The sequence below is a fragment of the Quercus robur genome, chromosome 3 (genome assembly GCF_932294415.1).
Source record: "Quercus robur chromosome 3, dhQueRobu3.1, whole genome shotgun sequence".
In the NCBI taxonomy this organism is placed as follows: Eukaryota; Viridiplantae; Streptophyta; class Magnoliopsida; order Fagales; family Fagaceae; genus Quercus; species Quercus robur.
Genome location: NC_065536.1, coordinates 32,992,551 through 33,017,435, shown reverse-complemented (window position 1 = coordinate 33,017,435; position 24,885 = coordinate 32,992,551). Strand labels below are relative to the sequence as shown.

Sequence of the window (24,885 nt, the reverse complement as noted above, 5' to 3'; positions counted from 1 at the left end):
GCATTATTGTATACGTAAAGCACATGCAATGAGTCTAGTAAATATATATTGTGTATTCCAAATGGTGCAAGCAGTTAGTTTTGAAAAGAAAAAAAATTAATGTTGAAAACAAAACCCCCTTTATGTGCAAACACGATTTTATTTATGCAAAACACGAACACCAATATTAGAACTTAAAGAATTATCCCAATTTAATCACAAAATAACTTCTCAAAACTTATTTAGTGCACACACAAAAACTTTCCACGGAAATCACAAAAATAAATTAAGAAAAATCTATATTAAGATTGCTAGATACTATTCCACAAATAATTCACTTTCGTGATTTTGTGAATAAGACCAATAAGCAATATATGCACAAATCTGTGTGTGAATTTATAAGAGAAATAAAGTAAAACTTACAAACCAAATAAATACAGAATGGTTGATATAAAACTGATTAAGGCTAGTGTTTGACACTATGTCCTTAAGACAAATTTCGCCCCTCACAGTATTCAGTGATGCTTTGAGTTTCTTAGTCGTCTACCTCCCAAGATACAATAATCAACAACACGCAGAAGAAACACTACAATCTTCGTGCACAATAAATAGATCTCTCTCTCTCTCTCTCTCTCTCTTATGAATGAACGAAAAAACTAACTTTTTAAAATGAAATGAGGGATGCCTATTTATAGGCACACTGGCATCGGTTCGAAATATGTACAATTGTGAATAGATATATTGTTACAAACTCATACCAGTTCAAAAAATGTGCAAAAACCAATAGACATATTGGTTCAAAATTAAGTACAGTGTGCACAAACAAATATTGAAATAAGTTCCTGGGTTCCAGTTAGCTTAATTGGTAAAATCTTTGATAATTAAATAAGAAATTTAGATTGAATCCCCGTAAAATTAAGACTCGAATTAAAAAAAAAAGTGCTACATAAACCCCCAAAAAAAAAAAAGTGCTACATAACCCCCCCCCCCCCCCCCCCCCTCCCCCCCCCCCCCCCCCACCCAAAAAAAAAAAGTTTGGTCAGTTACTAAAATTAATGCTATGGTTAGAAAAATTTTCCAATTTTTTATGCTTAAATAAACAAATTTTTGTTTACCAAAAAAAAATAAACAAATTTTTGTCTTCACAGTTCACACTGGCCAAATCCAAAACCTCTCTCAAGTCTCAACTATCCCAATCCGCAATTCGAGTACCGTTTGTATGAAACTGGTTCCAAACCATGCCCATTGCGGTAGAGCTACCCGTATTCACCAGTGTCCGACCGCTATCTCGGCCCTCCTCATTGTCCTCCCCTCATTCTCCAAATCCTTTCTTCTTCTTCTTCCATAATAAAACCTTCACGAAATCTAACCTAAGATTGAAGCGCAGCAGCACAAGTAGAAACAGCAATTCGAAGCAGTTTCTTCGAATTTCAATGAGTTCGGAGAAAAAAGAGTGTGTAGGTGAAGTGAATGTTGGGGATGATATATGGGGAGATTCTGAGTTTGTTGAGGTCATTGGCATTGGCAGTAGGAAGGACGCGGTTCTTGATTTTTGTTTGGACTCGCCTTTCAAGTCGTCGTCCATGCGGTTTTGGTAACACAAATTAACCTTTTTTTTTTTTTTTTTTTCTATGTTGCTTTGTGAATTTTTGTGGTGAATAGGCAATCAAATGTGTGATACTACATTTGTGATTATGTGTTGTTGTTAAGTAGTAGTAGTAGTAGTAGTAGTTTTGTACACATATATGCATTGAAAAGCTATGATGTTTAAAGATGTTGCTATTGTTTGTTGCTTATGTGAAAGTAATGGGTGGTCAGTTGATCATTTCTTACTCAATTTTTTAGTGGTAAGAGATATTTGGTTTTTTGAACTTTCCATTTAGATGCCTACTTGTTGGCAATGAAGATTTGATTGGCATAAGAGTTTACAACTTAGGAGGTTATATATATATATATAAATATATATATATATATATATATATTTAAAATTTTGATAAGTGAAAACTTGATTAACTAGAATGAGAAAAAAAAAACATGAAACAGTACAGGTCGTATACTGTGAGGGATAATCAAACAAAAGTACAATAATCTAGAAAATACAGTATACTAGAAAATGAATGACCACTTAGTGTAGCCATCCAAGCATATAAAAGGTATGTAAAAACCTCAGCTTGGAATGATGTTACATATTGTGAGTTGTGGACAATATGGAGAGGAATATTTGGACTTCTGAAGGTTTTGAATGCCCTCAACATGTAATAAAGCAGATATTTTTGAGATCCTCTTTGTGAAAGAAATTCATGTTGCTGATGAATCCATGGAAGATTGATTTGTTACTACTTTGCTGTTTGCATATTCAAGGCTTATTTTATTGGGCTTATATGTGAAGTGAAGTCCAATTTAAGTAAAATTCGTGTGATTTTAAAGGTCTAGTGATGTGTTTCTTAGGGTTATAACTGTTTTTTTATTTTGGTTTTTACTTAATAGATTATGGTCAATTTGAATTTAGGGGCAAAATTGTAATTACTGCAATCCCTACGAATTAAGGGTATTTTGGTAGTCTAGAATTTTCTTAGAATTCCTAAGTATCTTAGGTTTATTTTCTTTGACTTCAAGTTAGTCTTTTATTAGGTTTTTAGTTTATTAGTCGAACTAGGAGTCTTAATACTACTAGTACAAAAAAGAGTCCTTATATGTATTTGTGCTTAATGTGCTCAAAGAAGAGATGAAGTTGATTAATACAAATATTGAGCATTTTGAGTATTGAGGCATGTTTTGGCCATCTTGTATTCTTTTCTCCCTTTCTCCTATCTACTTCTCTTTCTTGAGCTGTTCATAGATACTGTTCATACAGCCCTTAAACCCCATAAAATTCTCTCTTTCTTGTTCTTTATAATCCCAATCAAGTCCTTTATTTTACCTATTAAAACCTAAAACCCCACATTTTCTTCTACCAAATAGCTATCAAATAACTTATCAAACCATCTTTTAATCCCCAACACAACCCCATAACCCTCTCTTCAACCATTCTAAACATTAGATCCAAATATTCTCCTAATGTTAAACCCCACAAGCTCATGTAGACAAATTCCCCAATTTTTCATATGTCAATTCCTCTTACCTATTTTTTCAATTTATAGATGACATAAACTCTAGGAGCTACTTTTATTTATTTTCTTCTTTCTTCTTTATTTCTTTTTGGGGGTTCTACACGTACGTGGTTGCTTCCTATAATTTTATTTTTATTTATTTATTATTATTTTTTATAAGTAAAGTAGTTTTATTCAAGAGGAAATGATTCACATACGCAGGATGTTTACCTTCCGTAAATTTCTTAGGTGTGAAACTAAATATGTGGTCAAATTATCTTTGTATTCTATACTTGAAATGTGCTGGGATTAGTCAATTATTTTGGAAATTTCATACTTCAGTAGATAATATCCATCTTGATCAACTTGTTGCAGGAATATTCTCATGAAAGATTCAATGAAGGTGCAATTACAACAAAGGGTCCTACGAAAAGGTTTATTCTTCCTTCATGTTATACCTGAATCTCAAGATTCTATCGTACTTACTCTTTTACTAAATTTGTTGAGTTGGACCCTTTTTTTGGAGATGTTTCACTCTGCACTCCAGTTTTATTTAGATCTTTAATAATATCCACACAAAAAAAAATAATAAATAAATAAATTAGGCATGACTACTTTTAGTTGAAATACAACTGAGACAATTACAACTGGAATATCTTATGAGCTTCCACATCTTAATTGTATGGGTTAATATAAAGATGAAAATGAAGATGATGATCATTAAAATCATTACAATGAAGAAGAAAGGAATATGAAACTTTAGAATCTCACTGAGACTTGGGAATCTTACCTAGACGAAATTTGGAGTCTCACTATAAAAAGAGGGGGTGCGGAAAAAGTTTGTTGAATGAAGTTCTCCAATTGTTGCTATAAGACTTGCATTTATTGAATTAAAATCATGAATTAATATGAATAACTAAATCACCTCTTAAATAGATTCACAACCAAATCAATCATTGACTATGAAATGAAATAATCCAATTGATGTCACTCCATTTTTGAAGTACAAAATTACTCCAAAAATAGAAAATTTAATCTCTCTCTAGCTTCAGCTTTGGATGAGAAAGAAGATAGTGGGCCCTTGTCTTTGGAGGATAGAATGAGGAGAGTTGATGAGAAGGCGGAATTGGAAAAAAACTATGCTTTTAGAGGAAATCTCTCGGAAACAAAAAGGTGGCGGCCTTGTGGTTAAAAGAGGGAGATAAAAAAAACGAATTTCTTCAATTGTCTCGCAAATTTCCACTTGTCAGAAAAACCAATGGGGAAGAGTACTTGGGGGACTTAAGATGTGATCAAGGATGGTATTGTTACTTTTTTTAGAGGGCTGTATTTGGAAATGGAGAAGTGGATACCTCAGCTTGGAGGAGTATAGTTTAGGACCTGGATAGAGAGTATGTGCATTGGGCCTTTGGCTAGAGAGGGAATTTACTATGGAAGTTGTAGAGGTGCTTAGGCATCTTTGTGGGGATAAAGCACCAAGTCCTGATGGTTTTTTGTTATTTGGCGTGTTCTGAGTGTTGCCAAAGCCTGTGCAGGAGATGGTGGTGTGTTGGATGGGGAGCTTCTTTTTTTTTTTTTCTTCATTAAAGGGAAATTTTATTGAAAGGAAATAAACTTACAGACACAGAACATAGTTTAAATGATAAAACAAGAGTGACTAAACCCTTGATTTAAAGTACATACCAAACTGAAAAGAAATAAACACATAACAAAAAACAAACAAAGCTAAACAACACAAACTGGCCAAGAGACTACGAACATAGACTTCACGACACCAAAAAGTAGGCCAAGCTTATTTGCAGCACACTGCATGGGTAGAAACAAAACCCATGGAATCCCAAAAGAGGCATTATAACAAAAATGTGGGGCATGTATCATAGAATATCTCTCTCTCAACTAAGAAGCTCCCCTTTTTGCCAACGTATCTGCGCAATTGTTGGCTTCCCTCCATATGTGCTCAACATGAACCGCCCAAGGTTTGGCTAGGAGCCACCTGGATGAGCATGGTTACACTCTGCTTGGTAGCGCAAACAATATCTAAATTGCATCTGTGATCCTCCCATAGAACCCAGATACCACCTGACATTGGGATCAACTCGAAAGTGACGAGGCAGCCCCACCTGGTTAATCACATGCTCAGCATGTGTACCACTAATCTTAGGTTCCAGAATGACAAGGATTTCAGGATGATGGGTATTTACAAGATCTTGAGCATCCATGTGAAAATGAACATTAGCAGCACCTCTAACATTCTAGGTCATGATCTTCATTAATGTTGATGGAGGATTTGGGTTGTGACTCTTGGGAAGTAAGGGAGGGATTTGGAAAGCTGTTCCTCTGTGCCTAATATGGTGTCTTTGGAGGGAAGAGAATGCTCGGTGCTTTGAGGGGCAAGAATACAATGTGGCAAAGCTGAAATATCTGTTTCTGCAGTCTCTCTTAGTCCTTTCTTTTTTATTTTTTTTTGTGCTTTACTCTATGTATACAGCCCATGTACTTGGGTAGCACCCTTTTTCTCTTATAAAAAAAAATATTCATCACTTCAAATAATCTATTGCTCCATTGGGTTACTTTTTTGCAGATCTTACTCCAAGAATTGTTGAAGCTCCACTATCTGTACAATCAGTTCCAAAACCTATTATTCTTGTTTGTACATTCCTTACCTATTACTCTTTTATTTATGAGTCTATATCTGTTTGGATTAATTCCGTGCCTATTTTTCACTAAACATTGATAAGCAACTCTATGAAATACTTACCAGCAATAAATACTTATCTGCTTTATTTGGTCTTCTCTAGGTTGCTAGTGCAGGGGATGAATTTGATCATGTTACAGCAGTTGATATTCTGAGGACGATAAAATCTGCAAATGGATTTACCGTTGTTATTATTTTGAAGCCATTCAGCTTTGAAGGGCAGAGGCGCCAAGATGAGGTATTGTGTGCTTGGGTACTATGACATGCATGCTCCTTTAAAAAAAATGTTAGTTACTGATGCAAGAGGCAATAAGAAGACAGATTTATTATATTTTATTTGATTTTAAGTATCAAGGGCAATTTTGTAATTTCATAATACTCTGGAGTGAGCTATGCTAACAGTCCATTAGATCTTCTTTTGGGTTTTATTCAAGTTTGGTTATTTAGTTGGGCTTAGTAGTAATAGCCTAAGGAGTCCAAGTCCAAGTCTTATTAGGGTTTTAAGAAATCCTAGTTCAACTAGGATTAGGTATTAGTTTTCTATTTAAAGAGTTGTAATGTTTTCTATGGAGATAATTAATGTTTTCAGAATTTAAGAGCTAGGAAGCTTTCTTATGGTTTGTGTGATGCAACCTAAGGAATCCTATGTGTGATGCTTAGGAAGTCTAGTTGTGATGCCTAGAATATATCTGTTTTCTTTAATTTTAATAGTCACATCACTGTTCACAGCAACCCAAATCTTGATTTTAACCTTTGTTTTCATTCCCAAACCCTACTAATCCTTGTCCCCTCTGGAAACCCTATAATCCTTGTTATTTTCTAGCCCATTCCTCACTAAAACCTAACCCTAATTCTTCAAAACCCAAGCTATACCAGATCTGCCCCTGGTGTTCTAAATCAGATTTTATTGTTCCCCCTTGTCCTACGTCAGTTACGAACTTAAGTTTACTTCTGTGATATGCCATGAATGCAATACAAATTAAAAAAGTGGTCAAAATTTATCGAGCTTTAATTTTGATGTTAAAAGATGATGCAAACTAGAGTTGTCTATGATGTAAACTCCACATTAAATTCATATCCCACCAGGGTGGAAGAGTTGGTTTAGGCTCTGGAAAAGGAACCAGAGGTCCCAGGTTCAACTCCCCTGGACTTTTAATGCACATATTTGCAATTATTGCATTTATACCATGATTGGAACACAACTTGTCAGGGGGTAAAAAGCATGATTGGAACACATAAAACCCTTGTCGCTCCTGGAGTGACTTATAAGAAAAAATAAATAAATAAGAAGAAGAAGAAATCAGTAGTTTTTGTCATGGTTTATTAGAAATTATCTAAGAATATGCATCTTCCTGTATCTACTCTCTAGTTTTTTTCCTTGGCATATTAGATTATCCACAGCGTTCTTAACCTAGAAAATTTCTAGGTTGTCAGCTTAATCTTTTCATCAGTTACAAACCTTCATTTTGTTGTGATCCATTATGGTTTAGATATTACACAGCTGTAGAGATATTAAGTTTACCATTATGATACATGGATAGTTTGTCCTTTTGATTAACCTTTATTGTATCCTAAACATTGTGACTCTATACTTAATTTGCAGGTTAAACGTTTGGTAGGAAAGCTTCAGGAACATACAAATTTGTTTATTGGTGAGTGATGTGTCATATCTTGTATTAGAACAACTCTGTTTACTGGTTTTGCAGAGAGCATTTGTTAAAATAATTGAATAAATCAATTTTATAAAATTCATACCGAAGATCGAAATATACCATACTGATTGACATAGTTGTCAAAATGTGAATCCTATTATGAATCAATTTTTTATTTATTAATTTATTTTTTGTATCATGTATCATATCATATTATATATCTTAAATTATAAGAACACTTCATATAATTTATAGAAAAATTATAGATATACATTTATAAAAGGTATGTTGATTATAAACTTGGGACATTATCAATCAATGACCAGTTTTAATTAACACTTACTATTATAATGAACTAAGGCAAAATGCATGTAATAAAAATAAATATTTGATATGGGATAATATTTTCATTGTATATATACACATTTATTTACATTAAACTAATTTTTTTTATAAGTCATTTAGTTATATTTTACTGATATAATCAAAATAAATAAATAAATAAAATTATGTGTACAATCACATGGCCTAAATCTATTTCCTTATAATAGATAATGCCTGTCCATAGTCCATTAACACAAAGTAATCTAGTACGGAGTTTCTAAATTTGCTAAATCCACATAAAATTACCGACCAAAAAAGAAAACATTTAATCTAAGTCAAAAGTTGGAGATAACCCACTTCTTAGGACCAGGAGTGCCTCTTGTGGTCCCCATGATTAGAGTGGGAAAAAAAAGAAAAGGAGAGGAGTCAAAAAGGACCAGAAAGAGAGAAGTGAAGAAAAGAGAAAATGAAAAAAGAAGAGAGTGAGTAGACAAAAAGGGGGGGGGGGGGGGTTTGAGAGATGTAGAGAGGAGATAAAGAAAGAGAATCAAACCTGAAATTGACGAGTGTGAAAAAAAATTGGCGAGGAGAGTGAGAAAGAAGTCATGGACATGGTTATTTTATTAGGCTTAACTGACTGGCCAAGCAACTTGTATCAAAAAAGCCCAACAACTTTGATAAAATCTCAAATAGTAGCAAAAGACCAATATAAACCCACATGTTTATTTATCGAACAATGTATGTTTCATTGATTCGGTACAATTCAATTAATACGCATGTCTAATTGTACCAGTCAGGAGAATGTCTGATACCAATGTACAACATGACACTATTTTGCTTCGATTTGACACAAATCATCTATTGTCCAATACTAGCTACTATGCTGGTTGGAATGGATGAAATACATTGTACTAGTCGCCAAAATGCTATGGTAACCCCACTTGAAACAAACCGGTTTAAATATGGGGTGTTTCAGGCGTTTTGGCTGGTGTACTTATTTTGGACTAATAGTTATACAAACAACAAAGCCGTAGTCTTGAACATTTCATCTTCACTTATTTTATGATCATATTGTTTCTTGATAGCCCAAAATTCAAATACAATATAGCATAACTGGCCTATAGCAGTTTTGTAAAACTTTCCCTTCAACTTAATAGGCATTCTACGATCTCACAATATTTTTGATTCGCTTATGCACTTTACCCATTCTACTCTTATCCTATGATCCACATCCTCTTCATTCTCTCAATCCTTATTTATCTAAGATATTGAAAGTAATCACTCTTTGGTATCTCTTGACCATCAAATTTGAAAACTAATTCATCTTTGTTTCTTTGTCTATGGGCAAAATTTTACTCAACTTTGCAGTCCACACAAAGAAAATCACCTTCTTGGAAACTTTGCGGTTCCAAATACATTTGCATGGGAAGTATCTTTATTAGTACTTCTCACATTCATAGTGTGAATGAACGCTAAACATCCCAGTGCTACTAGGTCTCCATCTCACGCAATCAGCCCTTCTAGGAAGAGAAATATGAGAATATAAGTAATCTATTAGAGACTCTACCCCCTCCATTCCCCAATGGTAGAAATTACGAATCAACCTGAGATTCCAATAAGAAGTCCCATCCACCCATATAGAGAACAATAGGACATTCAAGCTTTCTTTATCCTCCACCATTGAATATAAATTGAGTTATACCTCTAGGCTGTCCAACATCACTTTCATGGTTATGGAGATTTTCTATGGAGAAGGATGCTTTATGGAGGAGGGTGGTGGATGCCAAATATGGTTGTCTATTGGGGGGGGTGGGGGGGGAAGTGGCGTAGGGTTGGCGTTCTAATCTAGTGCGGGGGCCTTATGGAGTATGTCTTTGGAAAGCATTAGGAAGGGGTGGGATGTGTTCCGTGGTTGTGTCAGTTTTAAGGTGTGAGATGGCTCTTCAATTAAAGTTTGGCATGACCTGTGGTGTGGGGAACCTCTAAAAGATGACTTCCTTGATCTTTATGGCATTGCTTCAAATAAGGAGGCTGTAATGGCTGAATTGTTATCTCTCGTAGAGGACAGTTACCATTGGAATGTTAGTTTTGTTCGACTGGTACATTATTAGGAGTTGGAATCAGTTGCTTCTTTCTTTGATCTAATCTATTCTAGACTGCAAAGACTGAGTGGAGTAGATCAAATTTGCTGGAATCCCTCTTCCAAGAAGATTTTCGATGGTAGATCCTATTTTAGGGTGTCCTTCATTCTACTACCCAACTCTCATTTCCTTGGAAGCCTTTGTGGAAGCCGAAGGCACCAACAAAGGTTAGTTTTTTTCACTGGACTGCAGCACTAGGTAGTATCTTGACTACTGATAATTTGAGGAGGTGTCGAGTAGTAGTGATTGATTGGTGCTACATGTGTAAGAGGTATGGAGAGACAGTTGATCATTTATTCTTGCATTGCCCCATAGCTTGAGAGTTGTGGAATATGGTGTTTTCTTCAAAGTTAGCTAGGTTATGTGGAATGAGGTTGTTGATCTCCTAGCCAATTGGCCATGCAAGTTCAACAAGTATAGGTTCAAGGTGATTAGGCCTGTGATCCCTCATTGCCCCATGTGGGGTATTTGGTGGGAAAGGAACACCACAAGATGCAATGTAGCACAGCCTTCCAAAAGCCAATATTTCTATGCCTTCCAAAAAACCCTGCCAAGCTACAAACAAATCGATAACCTTTTTTGGAATAACTCATTGGAGTCTAAATGAACGAAAAAACTCCATTTTCCAAAGCTCATAATCTATTGGACAATGAAGAAGAGGGTGGTCCACTAACTCCCCACACCTTTTACACATGCAGAACCAATCCAATACAATAGTACCTCTCTTTCGGAGATTGTCAATAGATAAAATCATCCTTAGAGCAACAGCCCAAGAAAAGAAGACAGTAGATAAAATCATCCCTAGAGTAACAACCCAAGAAAAGAAGACAACCTTAGGCAGGAACTTATATCACTCCAATTTCAAATGGAACGACATGCTATTAGATGCGGATAGGGGGTGAAAATAACTTTGAACCTTAAAACCTCTACTTTTGGTAGGTCTCCAATAGGGTCTATCCACCCCCTCACCCCTAACAAGCTTGGAATAAATAAGTTCCATAAAAGCAACGCGAGCTCCAGCTCCCAAATCTCAATCTTGGACTAGTCTAGAGAATCAAACATCCCAATGGGCCACCCCATTAGAGAGATGTAAAACTTCATCTACCCCATTAGAGAGATGTAAAACTTCATCTATTGAGGATTCTACTACAATTGACTCTAAATAACTTTGTGAAAGCCATCTTAAGAGGGCAATCACCATACCACACGTCATGCCAAAACTTCACTCTAGTACCATCTCCCACTTCAAACTAAGGAAACTGGGAAAATGTCGACCATCCCTGTCGTATAAATTTCCAAAGACTCACACCATTGGGGCCCGCCACAGTATGAGCATAGCCCCCCCTCCCCCAATCATTCCCATACTTAGCCTCAAAATCCTCCTCCGAAGATGCTCCCTCTTGATCCATAGCTGCACAGCCAGTTCCCTAACAAAGCTTGATTAAATCTTCTCAAGTTTCTTACATGCAAACCCCCAAATCAAACTGGTTCACAATTTTGTGCCCAATTAACTAGATGGAATTAATGCTCCTCGCCAATCCCACTCCATAAGAATTTTCTTTGAAGTTTTTCATTACATTTGGCCACCTTCATCGGGATAGGAAAGAGAGAAAGAAATCCAGTAGGTAGACATGAGAGTGTGCTTTTAATCCGAGTGACCCTACCCCACTTGGATAAAAGAAAGCTGCTTCCACCTTGCTAACCTTCATTCCAACTTCTCAAGTATAGGATTCTAAACAGTCCTCTCCTTGAATATAGCACCCAAGGGAAGACCCAAATATTTCACCAAAAGAGAGGATGTCTACATCCCAACAAAGCCACTATTTCTCCCATATTGCTCACTTCCCCTCTTGGGACCAACTCGAAACTTCCTAAGTTAATCTTGAGACTTGGTGTAGATTCGAACAACCAGAGAATATCCCACAATTTTGCTATCTGACTCAAATCAACATTACAAAAGATTAAGGTATCATCTGCAAATAGAAGATGAGACACCATCAATGACCTATTGCCTGCAGTACCTACTGTGAATCTTGATATAAGCCCATCATTAACTGCTACTAGCAACAAATGACTCAAAGCCTCCGTCACAATGCTAAATAACATCAAGGAAAGAGGATCTCCTTGATGTAAACTCCTAAAGCTCCAAAAAATTCACTACGACTGCCATTTATCAAAATAGAAAATCGAACAATAGAAATACAAAACATTATTTACTTCATCTTTTTGAAAACCTGCATTTCTAAATACATAAGAAAGTCCCAAGACATGTGATCAAAAGTTATCTCCATATCCAATTTACACAACACTCTTGGAATCTCTGCCTTCAATCTACTATCTAAGCACTCACTAGCCACTAAAACGAAATCCAAAATCTACCTATCTATGACAAAGGCATTCTGTGACTCCAAAATAATTCCATGCAACACCCTTCTTAGCTATTAGCCAACACCTTAGAAATGATGTTGTAAACTCCACCCACCAGCTAATTGGTCTAAAATCTCTCACATCCATATTGTCCACTTTTTTTGGAATGAGAGCAAGAAAGAAGCATTAAGGCTCTTCTAAAAAATTTAGGCACTTCTCAAAAATGCTTGGGCGTGAAAATTTTGAAACAACTCCATAATTTCCTGCTTTAAAATATGCCAATATGACTAAAAGAAGTCTATAGAGAAACCATTTGGACCTGGAGCCTTATCTCCATTAAAACCTTGGATCACCCCTAACACCTCATCCTCCTCAAAAGGTCTATCCAACCAAGCTGCTTCCTCTTCAAATTTACTGAAGAACTCCAAATCATCCAGCATTGGTCTTTGTCCTCCATTCTCAGAGTACAACTGCTTATAGAACTGAGAAATTCATTCTATTATGGAAACCAGGTTTGATGTCAACTCACCATTCACCATTCGATTATCAATGGTGTTGAACTTTCTGTGAGAGTTTTCTATTTGATGAAAGAATTTAGTATTTCAATCACCCTCTGTAAGACAAAGAGTTCTTGATTTCTGCCTCCAACAAATTTCCTCCAAAAGATTGGTCTTTTTCAACTCACTTTTGAGCCAATCCTTGTCTAACTTTTCCTCATCAGATAAGGGGCGAGTTTCCTCAATAGTGTCCAATTCACTCAGGCCCTTCCACAAATTGTTTTTCTTCTCCTCCACATCACCAAATTCTTCCTTATTTTATATCTTCATATCATTCTTTAAAGCTCTCAGCTTATTAGCAATTCTATAACTAGGGGGTCCTTGAGTATGATAAGAGTCCCACCAAGAACTCACTTTCTCCCAGGAAAGCACGGGCGTGGCTACATGGTAGCCGTACCCGTGTCGGACTCGTCTGGGATGCAGGGTGTGGCCTGAATGCAGCTGCACACACGTCCCACGTGTTTTTTTAAATCCAATACAGCCCAATACATTTCTTCTCCCCTCTCTCTCTCTCTCTCTCTCTCTCTGTGTTTTTGCCGTTTCTGAATTTTTGCTCTCTGTGAAGCCTTCTCTTCTTTGCAGATAGTGAAGAAGATGAATTGCTTTTCTGTCAGTCTCCCACTAGCCACTAGATGCTTGGCTGTCAAGTGTGAAGTGTCATTATTTACCATTATATGAAAAATGCTTAGCAATATATAGAAATGATAAATAAAAATATATTTAATAATTAATTAATAAATGTATCCTTGCTGCACCCCTGCCCTACTTTTTCAAAAATTGCTGTGTCGCCACTCCGCACCCGCATCTATATCCGTATTCGTGCAGGTGCTTCCTAGCTTTCTCCACAAACCCTTTGCCTTCAACCACATGTTCTCAAATCTAAATGGTCTTTTACCCTCTGGAAATATCCCCCCTCTAACAAAATCAGAAAATGATCTGAGAGTAGTCTCTCCATCCGACATTGATTAACAGTAGATAACTTGTCCTCCCAATCAGGTGACAACAGAAATCTGTCAAGCCGAGATCGCGACACAACCTCATGAGAATTAGACCACGTGAAAGCACACCCCTCCAAAGGTAAGTCTAACAAGCTATGATCTGCAATAAAGTTCGAAAACTCATGCATAACAGGGGTAAAGAACTTGGCACCAAGGCACTTTGACGGAAACCACACCATGTTAAAAGCACCTCCCACACACCATGGCACATTCCACCAACTTCTAACCCAAGCCAACTCCCACAAATGCGTTCTGTCTCTGTCAGAAGGCCTATAAACCCCAGTAAATGCCCACTCAAAATTGTCAATCACATTCTTGAGAGAAACAACCTACTACCTCTAATTTTTCCACATGAATTCTTAAAAAAGATGTACATGAAGTTGGTAGATACCTCATTAACATAACAGTTGCTCTTTTTTCTTTGCTTTTCTTTTTCTTTTTGTGGTCTGATAAATATATGCTGTGAATTAATTATATTGCTAATCAACTTGCTAAACTTAAATTGTAATTTTTGCCCACAAGTTCAGGCTCAAATTGCAAATCTGCCCCTTGTTCTGAATTCTTGGGTTCAAGATCTGTTGGGTGTGTGTGTTACTTACCAAAAAAAAAGGATAATGTATCTCACTTTTTTTCATCCACAGATGTTGACACTGACATGCTACTCAGAAAGGATTTGGTTACTCTGGATGAGGCTGTAAAGACTGCAAATAATGCTGTTCTATTGGCTATTAATGCCATATCTGTTCTTGTATCTGTGAGTTACTTTTCTCTGGTATCTGTTTGGCTTTTAAAGTTTATATCAGCCTTGCTGTCTCTTGATTATACCGTGGACATTTTTAGGAGAGACACAGAAAATTTATTGATGTATCACACGGTGATGTGAAGGAAGTCCAAGTTTCAGAACTTACTAAAGTAAGTTTCCAAGATCATTCCCTCATGCATTGGTTATTGATGGATTTAATTTACCACTTTAAATTCGTGTTTTGTTTTTCACTTAGGCTGTTCCTCATGACTTATGATGATTTAGCTACTTAGATTTGCTGTATTATATTCTGTTCTAGCTTGTTACAGGAGGAAACGTTATAATTTTGTCTTATATTTATTAATTTCCTGTGTTGCATCTCTTCTCCCTTCTGTTATTTCTATTCAAGTATTTTGTATGGCTAATGCAACCATCTACAGATTCTGCAAAGCTATAACGAAGCAAAAGTTGGATTTGGAGCTGGTTACGATGCCAAAACTTCAATTTTACAATCTCTGTATGACTGTCCCTTCCTTGGTGTTGGTGTAAAGGTATGATCAAAGTTGTCAGTTCAGTTGCTCTGGTTGTATGATAAATAAATTTTTATTTCCCTCTTGTAGCTTTCTTTGCTATTAGATTCTCTAATTATAAATATTTCTCTTGTTATTATATATCTCATTAGGGTATGCATCATTAAGTGTTAAAGCAAACCACAATTTTAGCCCGCCAAACTTGAGGTTGGTTTCTATTTGGACTTCTAATTTGAGCACTGCTGAGTCTAAACTTTACAAATTGTTGCAATATCAACCTTCCATTACCCATTTATTAGATTTTTCTGAAGGAATAAGCATTTGATTAATCACATGCTTTAGCATAGGTGTCTGGCCATGGGCATTAATCCAAATACTCTCTCTCTCTCTCTCTCACTCACCCCCCCCCCCCCCCCAGGTGCACACCAGCTCTCTGTCTCTCTCTCTCATCAATCAGTTTGTAATACCAAAACCTGAAAATAGCACAAAATGACTGACTAAAGAAATGGAAACTCTTTTTTTTTGGGAGGGGGTGTAAGTTATACTTTCACCTTGTAAATCTTGGACACAACACCTTACTATCCTCCTTTGTCTTACAGGGGGAGCAAGTGTTACTTAAGCTAGAGCTCATTGCCATAAAGAAATAGGAACTAATGAAAGAGCAAAGAACCACTGTTATCTGTTACGTACAAAGATTTTTTTGAAGTAAACTAAAATAGGTTTGAAGTTAGAAATTCTTGAGTTGGAAGAATCCAAATTCAAATTCATGTAGCAGAAGATGTTTTGCCAATGAGCTCTAGCTCAAATGGTATCTCATTCTTTTGTAAGAAGTACAGTGGAAGTGAGTTTGTGGATTCAAGACCCACCATGTTTGACTTATCGGTAAAAAAAATAAATGGTTTGAAGTTTGGGAGGAGTTTGCATTGACAATGATTGGATTTTAATTGGCTGGAATTGATGAAAAAGAAAAAGGAATTGGGAGAACTTGAGCTTACAATTGGAGTAGACGAAATTGCTTTTGGGTCAACAAGATTGACCTTTTACAGTTTCATGGCTGAGAAAACCTCCTCATGGGGAACGATCAAGTTTCATGACTTATAATTCAATTCTATAGCTTGTGCCCCATAGACCATTGTTTGTGTGCTTAATTGCAGTTTATAGAAAAATAAAGTGTACTTAATTGCAGCATACACTTGCTTCTTGGCATTGATACTCGATACAAGATGCCTATTTGTGATTGCAATCAGCTCTCATCATTTATCTGAATTTGAAGGATGTGCTGCTACTGTTGTGTTGCCAATATTAGTGTCATTGTGGGGGGAGAGAGAGAGATTTTTTGGATACTACCTGTGGCCAGACATCATGGCTAAAGTTGGTCACACAAGCAAGAGGGTTGACATTGCAACAATTAGTAAAGTTTAGGCTCAATATTGCTTCAAATAGGCAATTCAGGGGCCAAAGAGAAACCAAACCCAAAGTGGGGGGTGGCAAATAATTACAACCCCCCCCCCCCCCCCCCCCCCCCGCGCCCTCCCTCGCCTCGTTTACTTATTCCATTCCATTAATGGTGGCTTTTTTTTTATTTCAATTTCTTTGGTAGGACTTGAATGGCATGGTTATATGCATCCTTGCAAGTTCAGAGACTGTCAACAACAGTGATATACATGCCTTTCTGTGTACTTTCCGTCAAATTACAGAATACACACAAAGCATTATTTTATCTGTTATTCACGAGCCTAATCTGGAGCCCAACCTGCTAGTAACAACAGTTCTTATAGTAGGGTGAGATGTCATTTATATAAGAATGCTTGCTAATGTTGCCTTAATTCTTGGTTTGTCTGCTAGTTTATTGTTCCTTAATTAAAACTGTACTGTTTCCTTGACCATCAATCATCATGAAGTGAAATAGTGAAATCCAGATCATAAATTTGGCATCAATTTTAATATTATTCTCTTCCACATCTTTGAATTTTGAGGAATGTACTATTCTAATCTTATAAAATTAAAAAATCTTCAAGGATCATTCTAAAATTTATGTTTTTAACTTAGTTGTTAGATTGTCATTGTTGTTGCTGAACTTTTTCTAGCCTTTTTTCTTGGTAAATAGAAACATTTTGATAACCAGTGGCTCCAAAAGCTGAAACTGAGCAAAATGTCAACTTTATATTAGAGCATGATCTATTGAATTTATACATTGATTTTTATATCTCTTGTTCTCTAACTTTGTTAGTGTCATCTTACATTTTTATGATCTTCGCATCAGAGATATTTAAAGAAGAATCCTGGAAATTGTTGCATGTTGTGTAAATTTCCAGGAGCCAGAATTTGCTGATATTAATAATATCTCATAGTTGTCATCAACAATTCAGTCACAATTGAATGTGTTTGAACCAACTCACTAGGGCTATTCGATATGCTAATTTAGTTTAGGGTATTTTTTGAGAAGTTGAAATTGTGTGCATGGCCATGACCCATTCTTCCATGTCATGTGTGTTTAAACTTGAGAAAAAACTTAAGATCTGATACCATTTTGTTTGAAGAGTTAAAGCCTTGAGCATGGCTATAACTTCATTCTTTAATAAGCACTGGTTGGACTCAGGAAAGATTTTTCAAGGTCTCCATCTCACCCCATATCCAACTTTGTTTCCTATGACCATTTGTCTCCCTAAGTTTGTCTAGTAGGCCTTGTCAATACCTGGCTGGAAGATGGCTATGGAAGAAGAGAGGTCAACCCTTCACAAGAATGGCACTTAGGATTTAGTACCTCCTCCCTCAAGGAAGGCTATTGTTGGATGTCGGGTGTATATTAAGCTCTTGAAGGCTTGTTATCTGGTAAAGGGTATATCCAAAACTATGGCATTGATTATTCTGAAACATTTTCCCTAGTTGCTAAGATTGTCCATGTTTGCATTTTTATTCCCTAGCTACTAATATGATTGGCAGTTATTTCTTACATGGTGATTTACCAAAGGAAGCCTTCATGGAGTAACCGCCTAGGTTTTTTGTTGTTCAGCCAGAGTTTAGGAAGGTTTTTAGGCTACACAAAGCCTTGTTGGCCTTAAAAAATCTTTCAAAGCATGGTTTGGTAAGTTTAGCAACATTTACGGGGGTGTCCATGAGTCAAGTCAGTTCAGGTTTAGGGTGAACCCACCATTCAACCTGATGGGTGTTGAAATTTCAGACTCGTCATTGACCACCGATTCAGTCAGAATCAACCGCCAAAGCTTTGTAATTCCTTTGGTTGGATCGGTCAAAGCTGTCTTAGGCACAATGGATTGTTAATGCGTCATGCACGGTGGGGAATCGCAAGATTAGACCAAGATCTCTCTAATTTCAGTGAGATCTTGCCAGATTTGTTGAGACCTCCCCCAGATATGGGGGAGATCTTGGCTGATATGTTGAGATCTCCATCATATTTGGCAAAAATTGGCAGAAAAAGTCGAAGAACGTGGCTCACAGTGAGGGGATGAGGAAGGAGAATGGCAGTTTTTTCAGTTGAATTGGTCCAATCAGTTCTCAAACAGTGAAAGCTGCCACTTGACCGGCCAATATCAGTTTTACTTGACACAGACCCGCTGTTGACCACCACACTGCTCAGATCGAGCGGGTTTCGGTTCAGATTGCTCTGGGTCTTGTTGAAGAGGTTCCTTTATATATATATATATATATATATAAACTATTGGCTTTTACTGTATGGCCTTGAGGGTGGGATTTTAAGATGGTAACTAGACCGACTATGCCATAAGAAATAAAGATGAGTAGAGCATTCCTTCCGCCAGTCTTTATAGGAGTAGGAGAGTGTGGCAAGATAGATAGACGTGCAATCCTGCCGGAGCTAGTTGCTCAGCCTTAGTCTTGGGGCTGATCTGACACTTCAAAAAACCCCTTTGTACTTCGATCCAATCAATTGATTGATCAAGAGGCTAATCTCTCTTTTTTTTGAAAAGAAGTTACAAGAGATAACTAAACTAAAAACAGCTGAATATGGGGGCCTAAACTAAACGACAAGCTCAGAAATTTCAGTCTTTTTCATTAACTGGCAAGCTTCTCGCCTTCTTGATCCAGCTCCGTCAAAATGCGATCTCGCTTTCCATTATGATCGGGACAATCTTGCTGGGTCTCATGTTAACAGAAAGGATCTCCACTGGATAAAGAGGAATTTTTCCCGTCCTTTCTTGCTCAGGTGTCACAAGCGGTCATGGAAATTTTCTTGCAGTTTACTCCATTTTCCCCCTTAGGCCATAAATATTTTTGAATGTGTAAAATTTCTCTCTGTAGCTTGAAAGAGAGAAGATGCTTTTCTTTGAATATATAATCCAGACAACCCGGAAACCTTCATACTGCCTGCTATATTCTGGTTGTAATCCTTCATGTGTTTGGTTTTTCTTGCAATCTATGCCTCATTTTCAGTGACTAGTGTGTGATATTGTTCAATTAAAGTTATCCCTCAAGTTTAGTCTGGCTAATAAATTTTCTTTCCAACATTCTAATGTATAATTTATGTGATTACCAGTGATACTGGGCAACAGTCTTCTCAGAAAAACAGCAGCATATTGTCTACACTGGCCCAGCATTTCCCTTTTGTTTTTGATCTTCTAAGGAAACACCACCCGCAGTTCAATGACATTCAGGGAAAACATTTACGTGTAAATGCAAGTTGTGAAGGGATAAATTCAGGACTGACTCATGAGAGAGGAAATGGGATTGATGAAAACAGTACAGCTGAAGATTTACAGACAGTCTTGAGCAGAGATGACAATGAGTTATATGCTTCAAGGTTTAATTGCTTTTCTCCTTTTGGTTTAGTTCACTTAACAATATCTTTGCTATAAGGATCTATACTATTTTTCCTTGGATTTTGTAGGAATTATAATAGTGAATCTGAACAAAGTGAGGTTGGATTAGCGGAAACCAGTACCAAGTCTTTCAGATTTTACAACGCAATTACTGAAGGTAGCACACTGTATCTTTTTAATCATTCTTATTGTGAATCACTATTTTGCAGTTTGAATTGCGCTCCCTAGATAATTCTTGAAACACCTGATTACTACATCTGATTTAGTCAAACAATTTTTTTTTTCTTTTTTGAGTAATCATGTTTAAAATGCATTCTCTAGGAACTCCTGCTTTCCAGAGGGAGCCACTAGTTAGTTGGAACTTGGGGCCTGCATATCAGATTGCAGAGGAGTGGGCTAAAGAAAGAGCTACTGACACTGGAACTGCTCCAATAATTGATGACCTGAGCATCTTCCACCTTCCAGTTGGAGTACGACCTTCAAATGAGTTGAGAGACAATGTTAATATCTCACTTACAACACAAAACCCAAATCCAGAAACTGATGATGATGTGAAAGCACGACCAACTGTTTATCCAAGCGTTTCTTCTTGGAGTGCATTGACTGATGCAGGCTTTGAAGTAGTGAAGGACTTTTATAATAGTGCATTTACTCTATTTAATGGAAAATATGTTGATGTCCCTAAGAAGCAAGGAGTTGTCTCTGTTCGTGCAGCATCTATGTTGGTAATCTGCAGCTCATGAAAATTGTTCTACATCATTCATTCAAGTAGTTTGATTTCTCGCTGTAATTTCAGCATTAGAACTGAAATTTTCGATGATATCTTGCTATACTTTCTAGAAATGATGAAAAAAGTTCCGACATTTCTTTAAGATGATGTAGCCTAATGAAGTAGTTTGATATAGTCTGTTCTTCTATCATGATGTCTGAATGTGATGATTTCAGTTTTGATTGTATAGTTTTTACTTTTTATACAGGAAGCAGAAAGAGATTCACCAAAAAAGTGGAGTCCTATTGTAGAGATACAATACAGAGGAGGGATTTACAGGGGGCGATGCCAAGGGGGTCTTCCTGAAGGAAAGGTACTGTTCCATAACCTTAAAATGCTTGAGCAAACATCTTCTGCATTTGATTTGTTTCATTTGGACAGACAGAATGGAATGTCAGTTTATGAGTGAATGTGTACAGGGCCGTCTGGTTCTTGGAGATGGAAGCATATATGATGGGACGTGGCGCAATGGTAAGAAATCAGGTCTGGGTACATTCTACTTCAGTAATGGGGATGTGTTCCAAGGATCATGGAGGGAAGATGTTATGCATGGCAAGGTTTGTCATTTTCTTTTCTTAGATGATGGTTTTGTATAATAATGCTTGCTATGGGGTTCAAAGTAAGGTTTGTCCTTTTCTTTCAAACTAAAATTGATTCCTGACTAGATAGACCACTATATGGGTCATGTGATAAGTTCTACTCCACTTTACTGCATATCATATTTCCAATATTTCGAATATATTTTCTTGTTTACATGTTTCAATTATTGAATTTGGATATGCTTCATAATTTGATGGAAATAGCATAGTTAGAATTGATTAAGCCCTTCACTGCTGCATATATTTATATTGGAGTGATATGACATAATTACAATATTAAACTTAAGCTAACTTAAGAATAAAAGGCCAATATAAAACATAACATGTAACTCTAATGGCTTAGTGAGAATATCACCTAATTAATCATCCAAGCGAATATAGGGAATGACAACTGACAATATGTTTTGTCATCAATAAATCCCCAAAAAAGAGACAGTCAATCTCTATATGTTTGGAATATTATTTTATTCCAATCTTTGCATGACTGGGGGCTGGAATCCCCTATAAGTTTTTAGAACTATTATATGCAATCCACACCAATTCAGGAGAAAAGGATAAGGTGATTTGACTTCCTGCTATAGTGGTTTCCAAGCTAAAACCTATTGTGAAGCACTAAAAGCAGAGGGTCATAGTTCATTTTTTTGGTGTATATGGAGGATCAAATCACCAACAAGAGTGAATTTATTTGTTTGGACTGCAGAAAGGAGCAAGATTCTAACTACATATGATTTGCATAGAAGGGTTATCATGACTAAGGATTCGTGTTGCATGTGAAGGAGGATGGGGAATCAATAAATCATTTGTCCCTAAATTTCCTAATAGTTCAAGCATTGGCATATGGTCTTTTGTTTGGTTGGGAATAATTGGGTGATGCCACAACTGCTACATGAAGCTATTCTAAATGACTAATACTACTTTGTTACTGGGGAAAAGAATTTTGTCTAATTGATTAGTAAATATATGTTTAATAAGATGCAGTACTGTAGAAATGATCTTATTATGTCGCTTTTATCTACATGAAGCCATCTGAAGTATGTAAAAAGTTAAACAATATCAGGGAGTTATGGATTTGAGTTCATTATTTCTGGTAAATGTATCATCGTGACATTGTAAATAGATTGCTTTGTCACACCATAAAATCCAGTTAGGTGGTTTTTTTCATTACTTTTTAGACTCAAACTTGCATGATTTGGACACATGGTTATGGTATTGAGTTCATATATATGTTTTGCAGTTCATTTTGTTAATTTTAACGATAATTACAACATATGGATAAAACATGTGCATGGAAAGATTGAAAAGTAACAATAAAATGAAAATTAGTCAAAGGACATGGAATCTACATTATCTGAACATTTAGTATCGGTGAGAATTGAGTAAATATTGATGGATGAAAAGTTTTGTATACGTAATTGTCTAAGCGGCCCTCACTAGAATAATACTTAACATTTTCCTCAATTTGTGCTATCTCAGTCAGTCTATGTGCTAAATGGAGCTGAGCACATTAAATCATGAGGATTTTTGTAGAAATCTTTGTGGTTAATACCATTTAAATGGAACGCTTTGAACATTTTAACTCAAAGAACACAAATTTATCCCATTCGATAATGTCCAGATGCTTGCCTTAGCTGACTAGTGTTGCTACTGTGTAAGTTATGTTTATGTCCACAAAATTTCTCTTTTATCAGTTTTCAACATTCATTGCACTTCGCATTACCATCATACATGACTTATCTTCATTTTTCCCAGGTGGATATTTTTTTTCACCTCATAAAGTTCACCAACCATAAATACTTCAAACCCGTGCATTTTTTGCTTCTTTAGTTAGTGACATAGTGGGCATAAACGTTTAGAACTACACATTCTATTTATTGCTGGTGGTGAAATGTTTCCTTAATGGTTCTCTTTTCTTTAATACAACTCACCAACATATTTTGTACCTTGAAGAATTCTTTGTGGGTTATCCTGAGACGCATAAATTTCTTTGGTCATGTAGGGTTGGTTTTATTTTCACACTGGGGATCGCTGGTTTGCTAACTTTTGGAAGGGAAAGGCCAATGGTGAAGGTCGTTTCTATTCGAAGTCTGGTGATGTCTTTTTTGGCCATTTTCAAGATGGATGGCGGCATGGCCACTTTCTTTGTATTGATGTCGATGGGACAAGGTTTGTCTGCAATAGCTTCCCTTCTCACACTTCTTTTCGCTGACTGTATAGTTTTGTATTGTTCCATTAACAAAAAATTCCTGTTAAATGATCCACTTCTGTGCAATCTGCATTTTTACAGGTCTCTTGAGATTTGGGATCAAGGTGTTCTTGTAAGTCGTAAGCAATTGGACTCTGATACTGATGTCAAATAATTATTGTTTACTCCTCTTGTTATGGAATTATATCCGCTTATAGATGTATATTTTCTCTTCGATTTTTCCCCTTTTTTTTCGCCCTTTTTTGGCTGTAATATGCAAGGAAAAAAACAGGAAGGCAATATTCTCACACATGCACCAACTTTGCCGACTTTGTTGTGTACTGTTCCATCTCCATTCTCTCCCTAGTATTTTAAATGAATGTGTAGTTTTTCTTTTTCAATGTACATTTACTCCAATATAGTCAAACTGTCAAAGGCAAAAGGTGTCCTTAAAGCATCAAGGTCTTGTATTTCCTAAGACGAGAGATGCCAAAGAGACACTAGTCCAAGCGAGCGAGTTGCTAAATTCTAAATATTGTTATTATTCATATATCTCTTAAATCATGTATAATGCATTTGAATATTATAATGAAGTGCCTCAGACTCTATTTCAAATGAATAGGAATAAGACATTGGAATCTTTGATAGTTATAATGAGGGAGGAGGTATTTTAACCATGTACATGTCTATTGAAAACACCAAAAACTGCCAACAAGTTGAGCTATAATGCTCTTGATAGTATCCAAAGTTATTCTACTTGTTGAAAAATAATAAAATAACAAAAAACAATACATTGAGGTATTATGTTGCCATGTGTGGCACATGGTATACACTTTTCTTACTGTCAAGAACGTTGATGAAGGGTATTCACCACCACATGAGTAGTATCCGTTGTTTCACAACAAAGCATCTAAGGATATGGCATGCTTATTTCATACAAAAGGATATAGGATTTAGATTTGCCAATATTAGTGTTTTTTTTTCTTTTTCTTTTATTTTCTTTTATATATATATTATTGGGGTTCATGCCCTAAAATCTAATTTATTGTCATATTTTAAGTAATTAAAGTATTTAATTATATGAGACTATTTGTACGTGGATTAAATGGACAGTATCATATAGTCATTTAGATGCATTGTATGTGATTTAATTATAGAAAGATATAAATCATAAATTCTTTGTAAAGTCAAAAATGTAATTCGTGGTTTGTGATGAAATTGGGTGTTTCATCTGCAATGCACATGTCAACTAAGATGGTTTGTCTTGATCATGGAAGTGAAGACTTCTAGTTGATGTGTTGGTGTATCTTAAATGTGTAAAACACATTGAACTACATCGGAATGAAATTAATTATTCAATTAACAAATGTCACTTGAATAATAAATCTCATAGACTTCTATATTCATACTTAAGAGTTGTGAACCTAATCATGGAATGAATGTTACTTTGATATATCATGAGTGA

General features: G+C 36.1%; 1 protein-coding gene across 2 annotated transcripts; it reads left to right on the top strand.

The window, feature by feature from the left end:
- Nucleotides 1-1,095: 1,095 nt before the first annotated feature.
- LOC126717834 (protein ACCUMULATION AND REPLICATION OF CHLOROPLASTS 3, chloroplastic) lies at nucleotides 1,096-23,821 on the top strand. Of its 2 annotated transcripts, none has more exons than XM_050419757.1 (16): nucleotides 1,096-1,573; nucleotides 3,444-3,502; nucleotides 5,650-5,684; nucleotides 5,867-6,001; nucleotides 7,367-7,415; nucleotides 14,444-14,556; nucleotides 14,643-14,714; nucleotides 14,985-15,095; nucleotides 16,675-16,856; nucleotides 19,588-19,851; nucleotides 19,939-20,027; nucleotides 20,192-20,595; nucleotides 20,848-20,952; nucleotides 21,059-21,196; nucleotides 23,235-23,401; nucleotides 23,523-23,821. In XM_050419757.1, the coding sequence occupies exons 1-16, from the start codon at nucleotides 1,218-1,220 to the stop codon at nucleotides 23,593-23,595; spliced, it is 2,352 nt and encodes a 783-aa protein (XP_050275714.1). In that variant the 5' UTR covers nucleotides 1,096-1,217; the 3' UTR covers nucleotides 23,596-23,821. The 2 variants fall into 2 exon arrangements, with proteins under 2 accessions (XP_050275714.1, XP_050275713.1); XM_050419756.1 differs by having other exon boundaries at nucleotides 1,097-1,573; nucleotides 5,650-5,714.
- The last annotated feature ends 1,064 nt before the right edge of the window (nucleotides 23,822-24,885 follow it).

Bases quoted from the DNA above. Each gene is read 5' to 3' on its own strand.
- LOC126717834 (XM_050419756.1), top strand. From the start codon at position 1,218: ATGCCCATTGCGGTAGAGCTACCCGTATTCACCAGTGTCCGACCGCTA. The intron at 14,715-14,984 runs GTAAGTTTCCAA...AACCATCTACAG, and splicing joins AAGTTTCAGAACTTACTAAA to ATTCTGCAAAGCTATAACGA. The intron at 19,852-19,938 runs GTTTAATTGCTT...TGGATTTTGTAG, and splicing joins AATGAGTTATATGCTTCAAG to GAATTATAATAGTGAATCTG.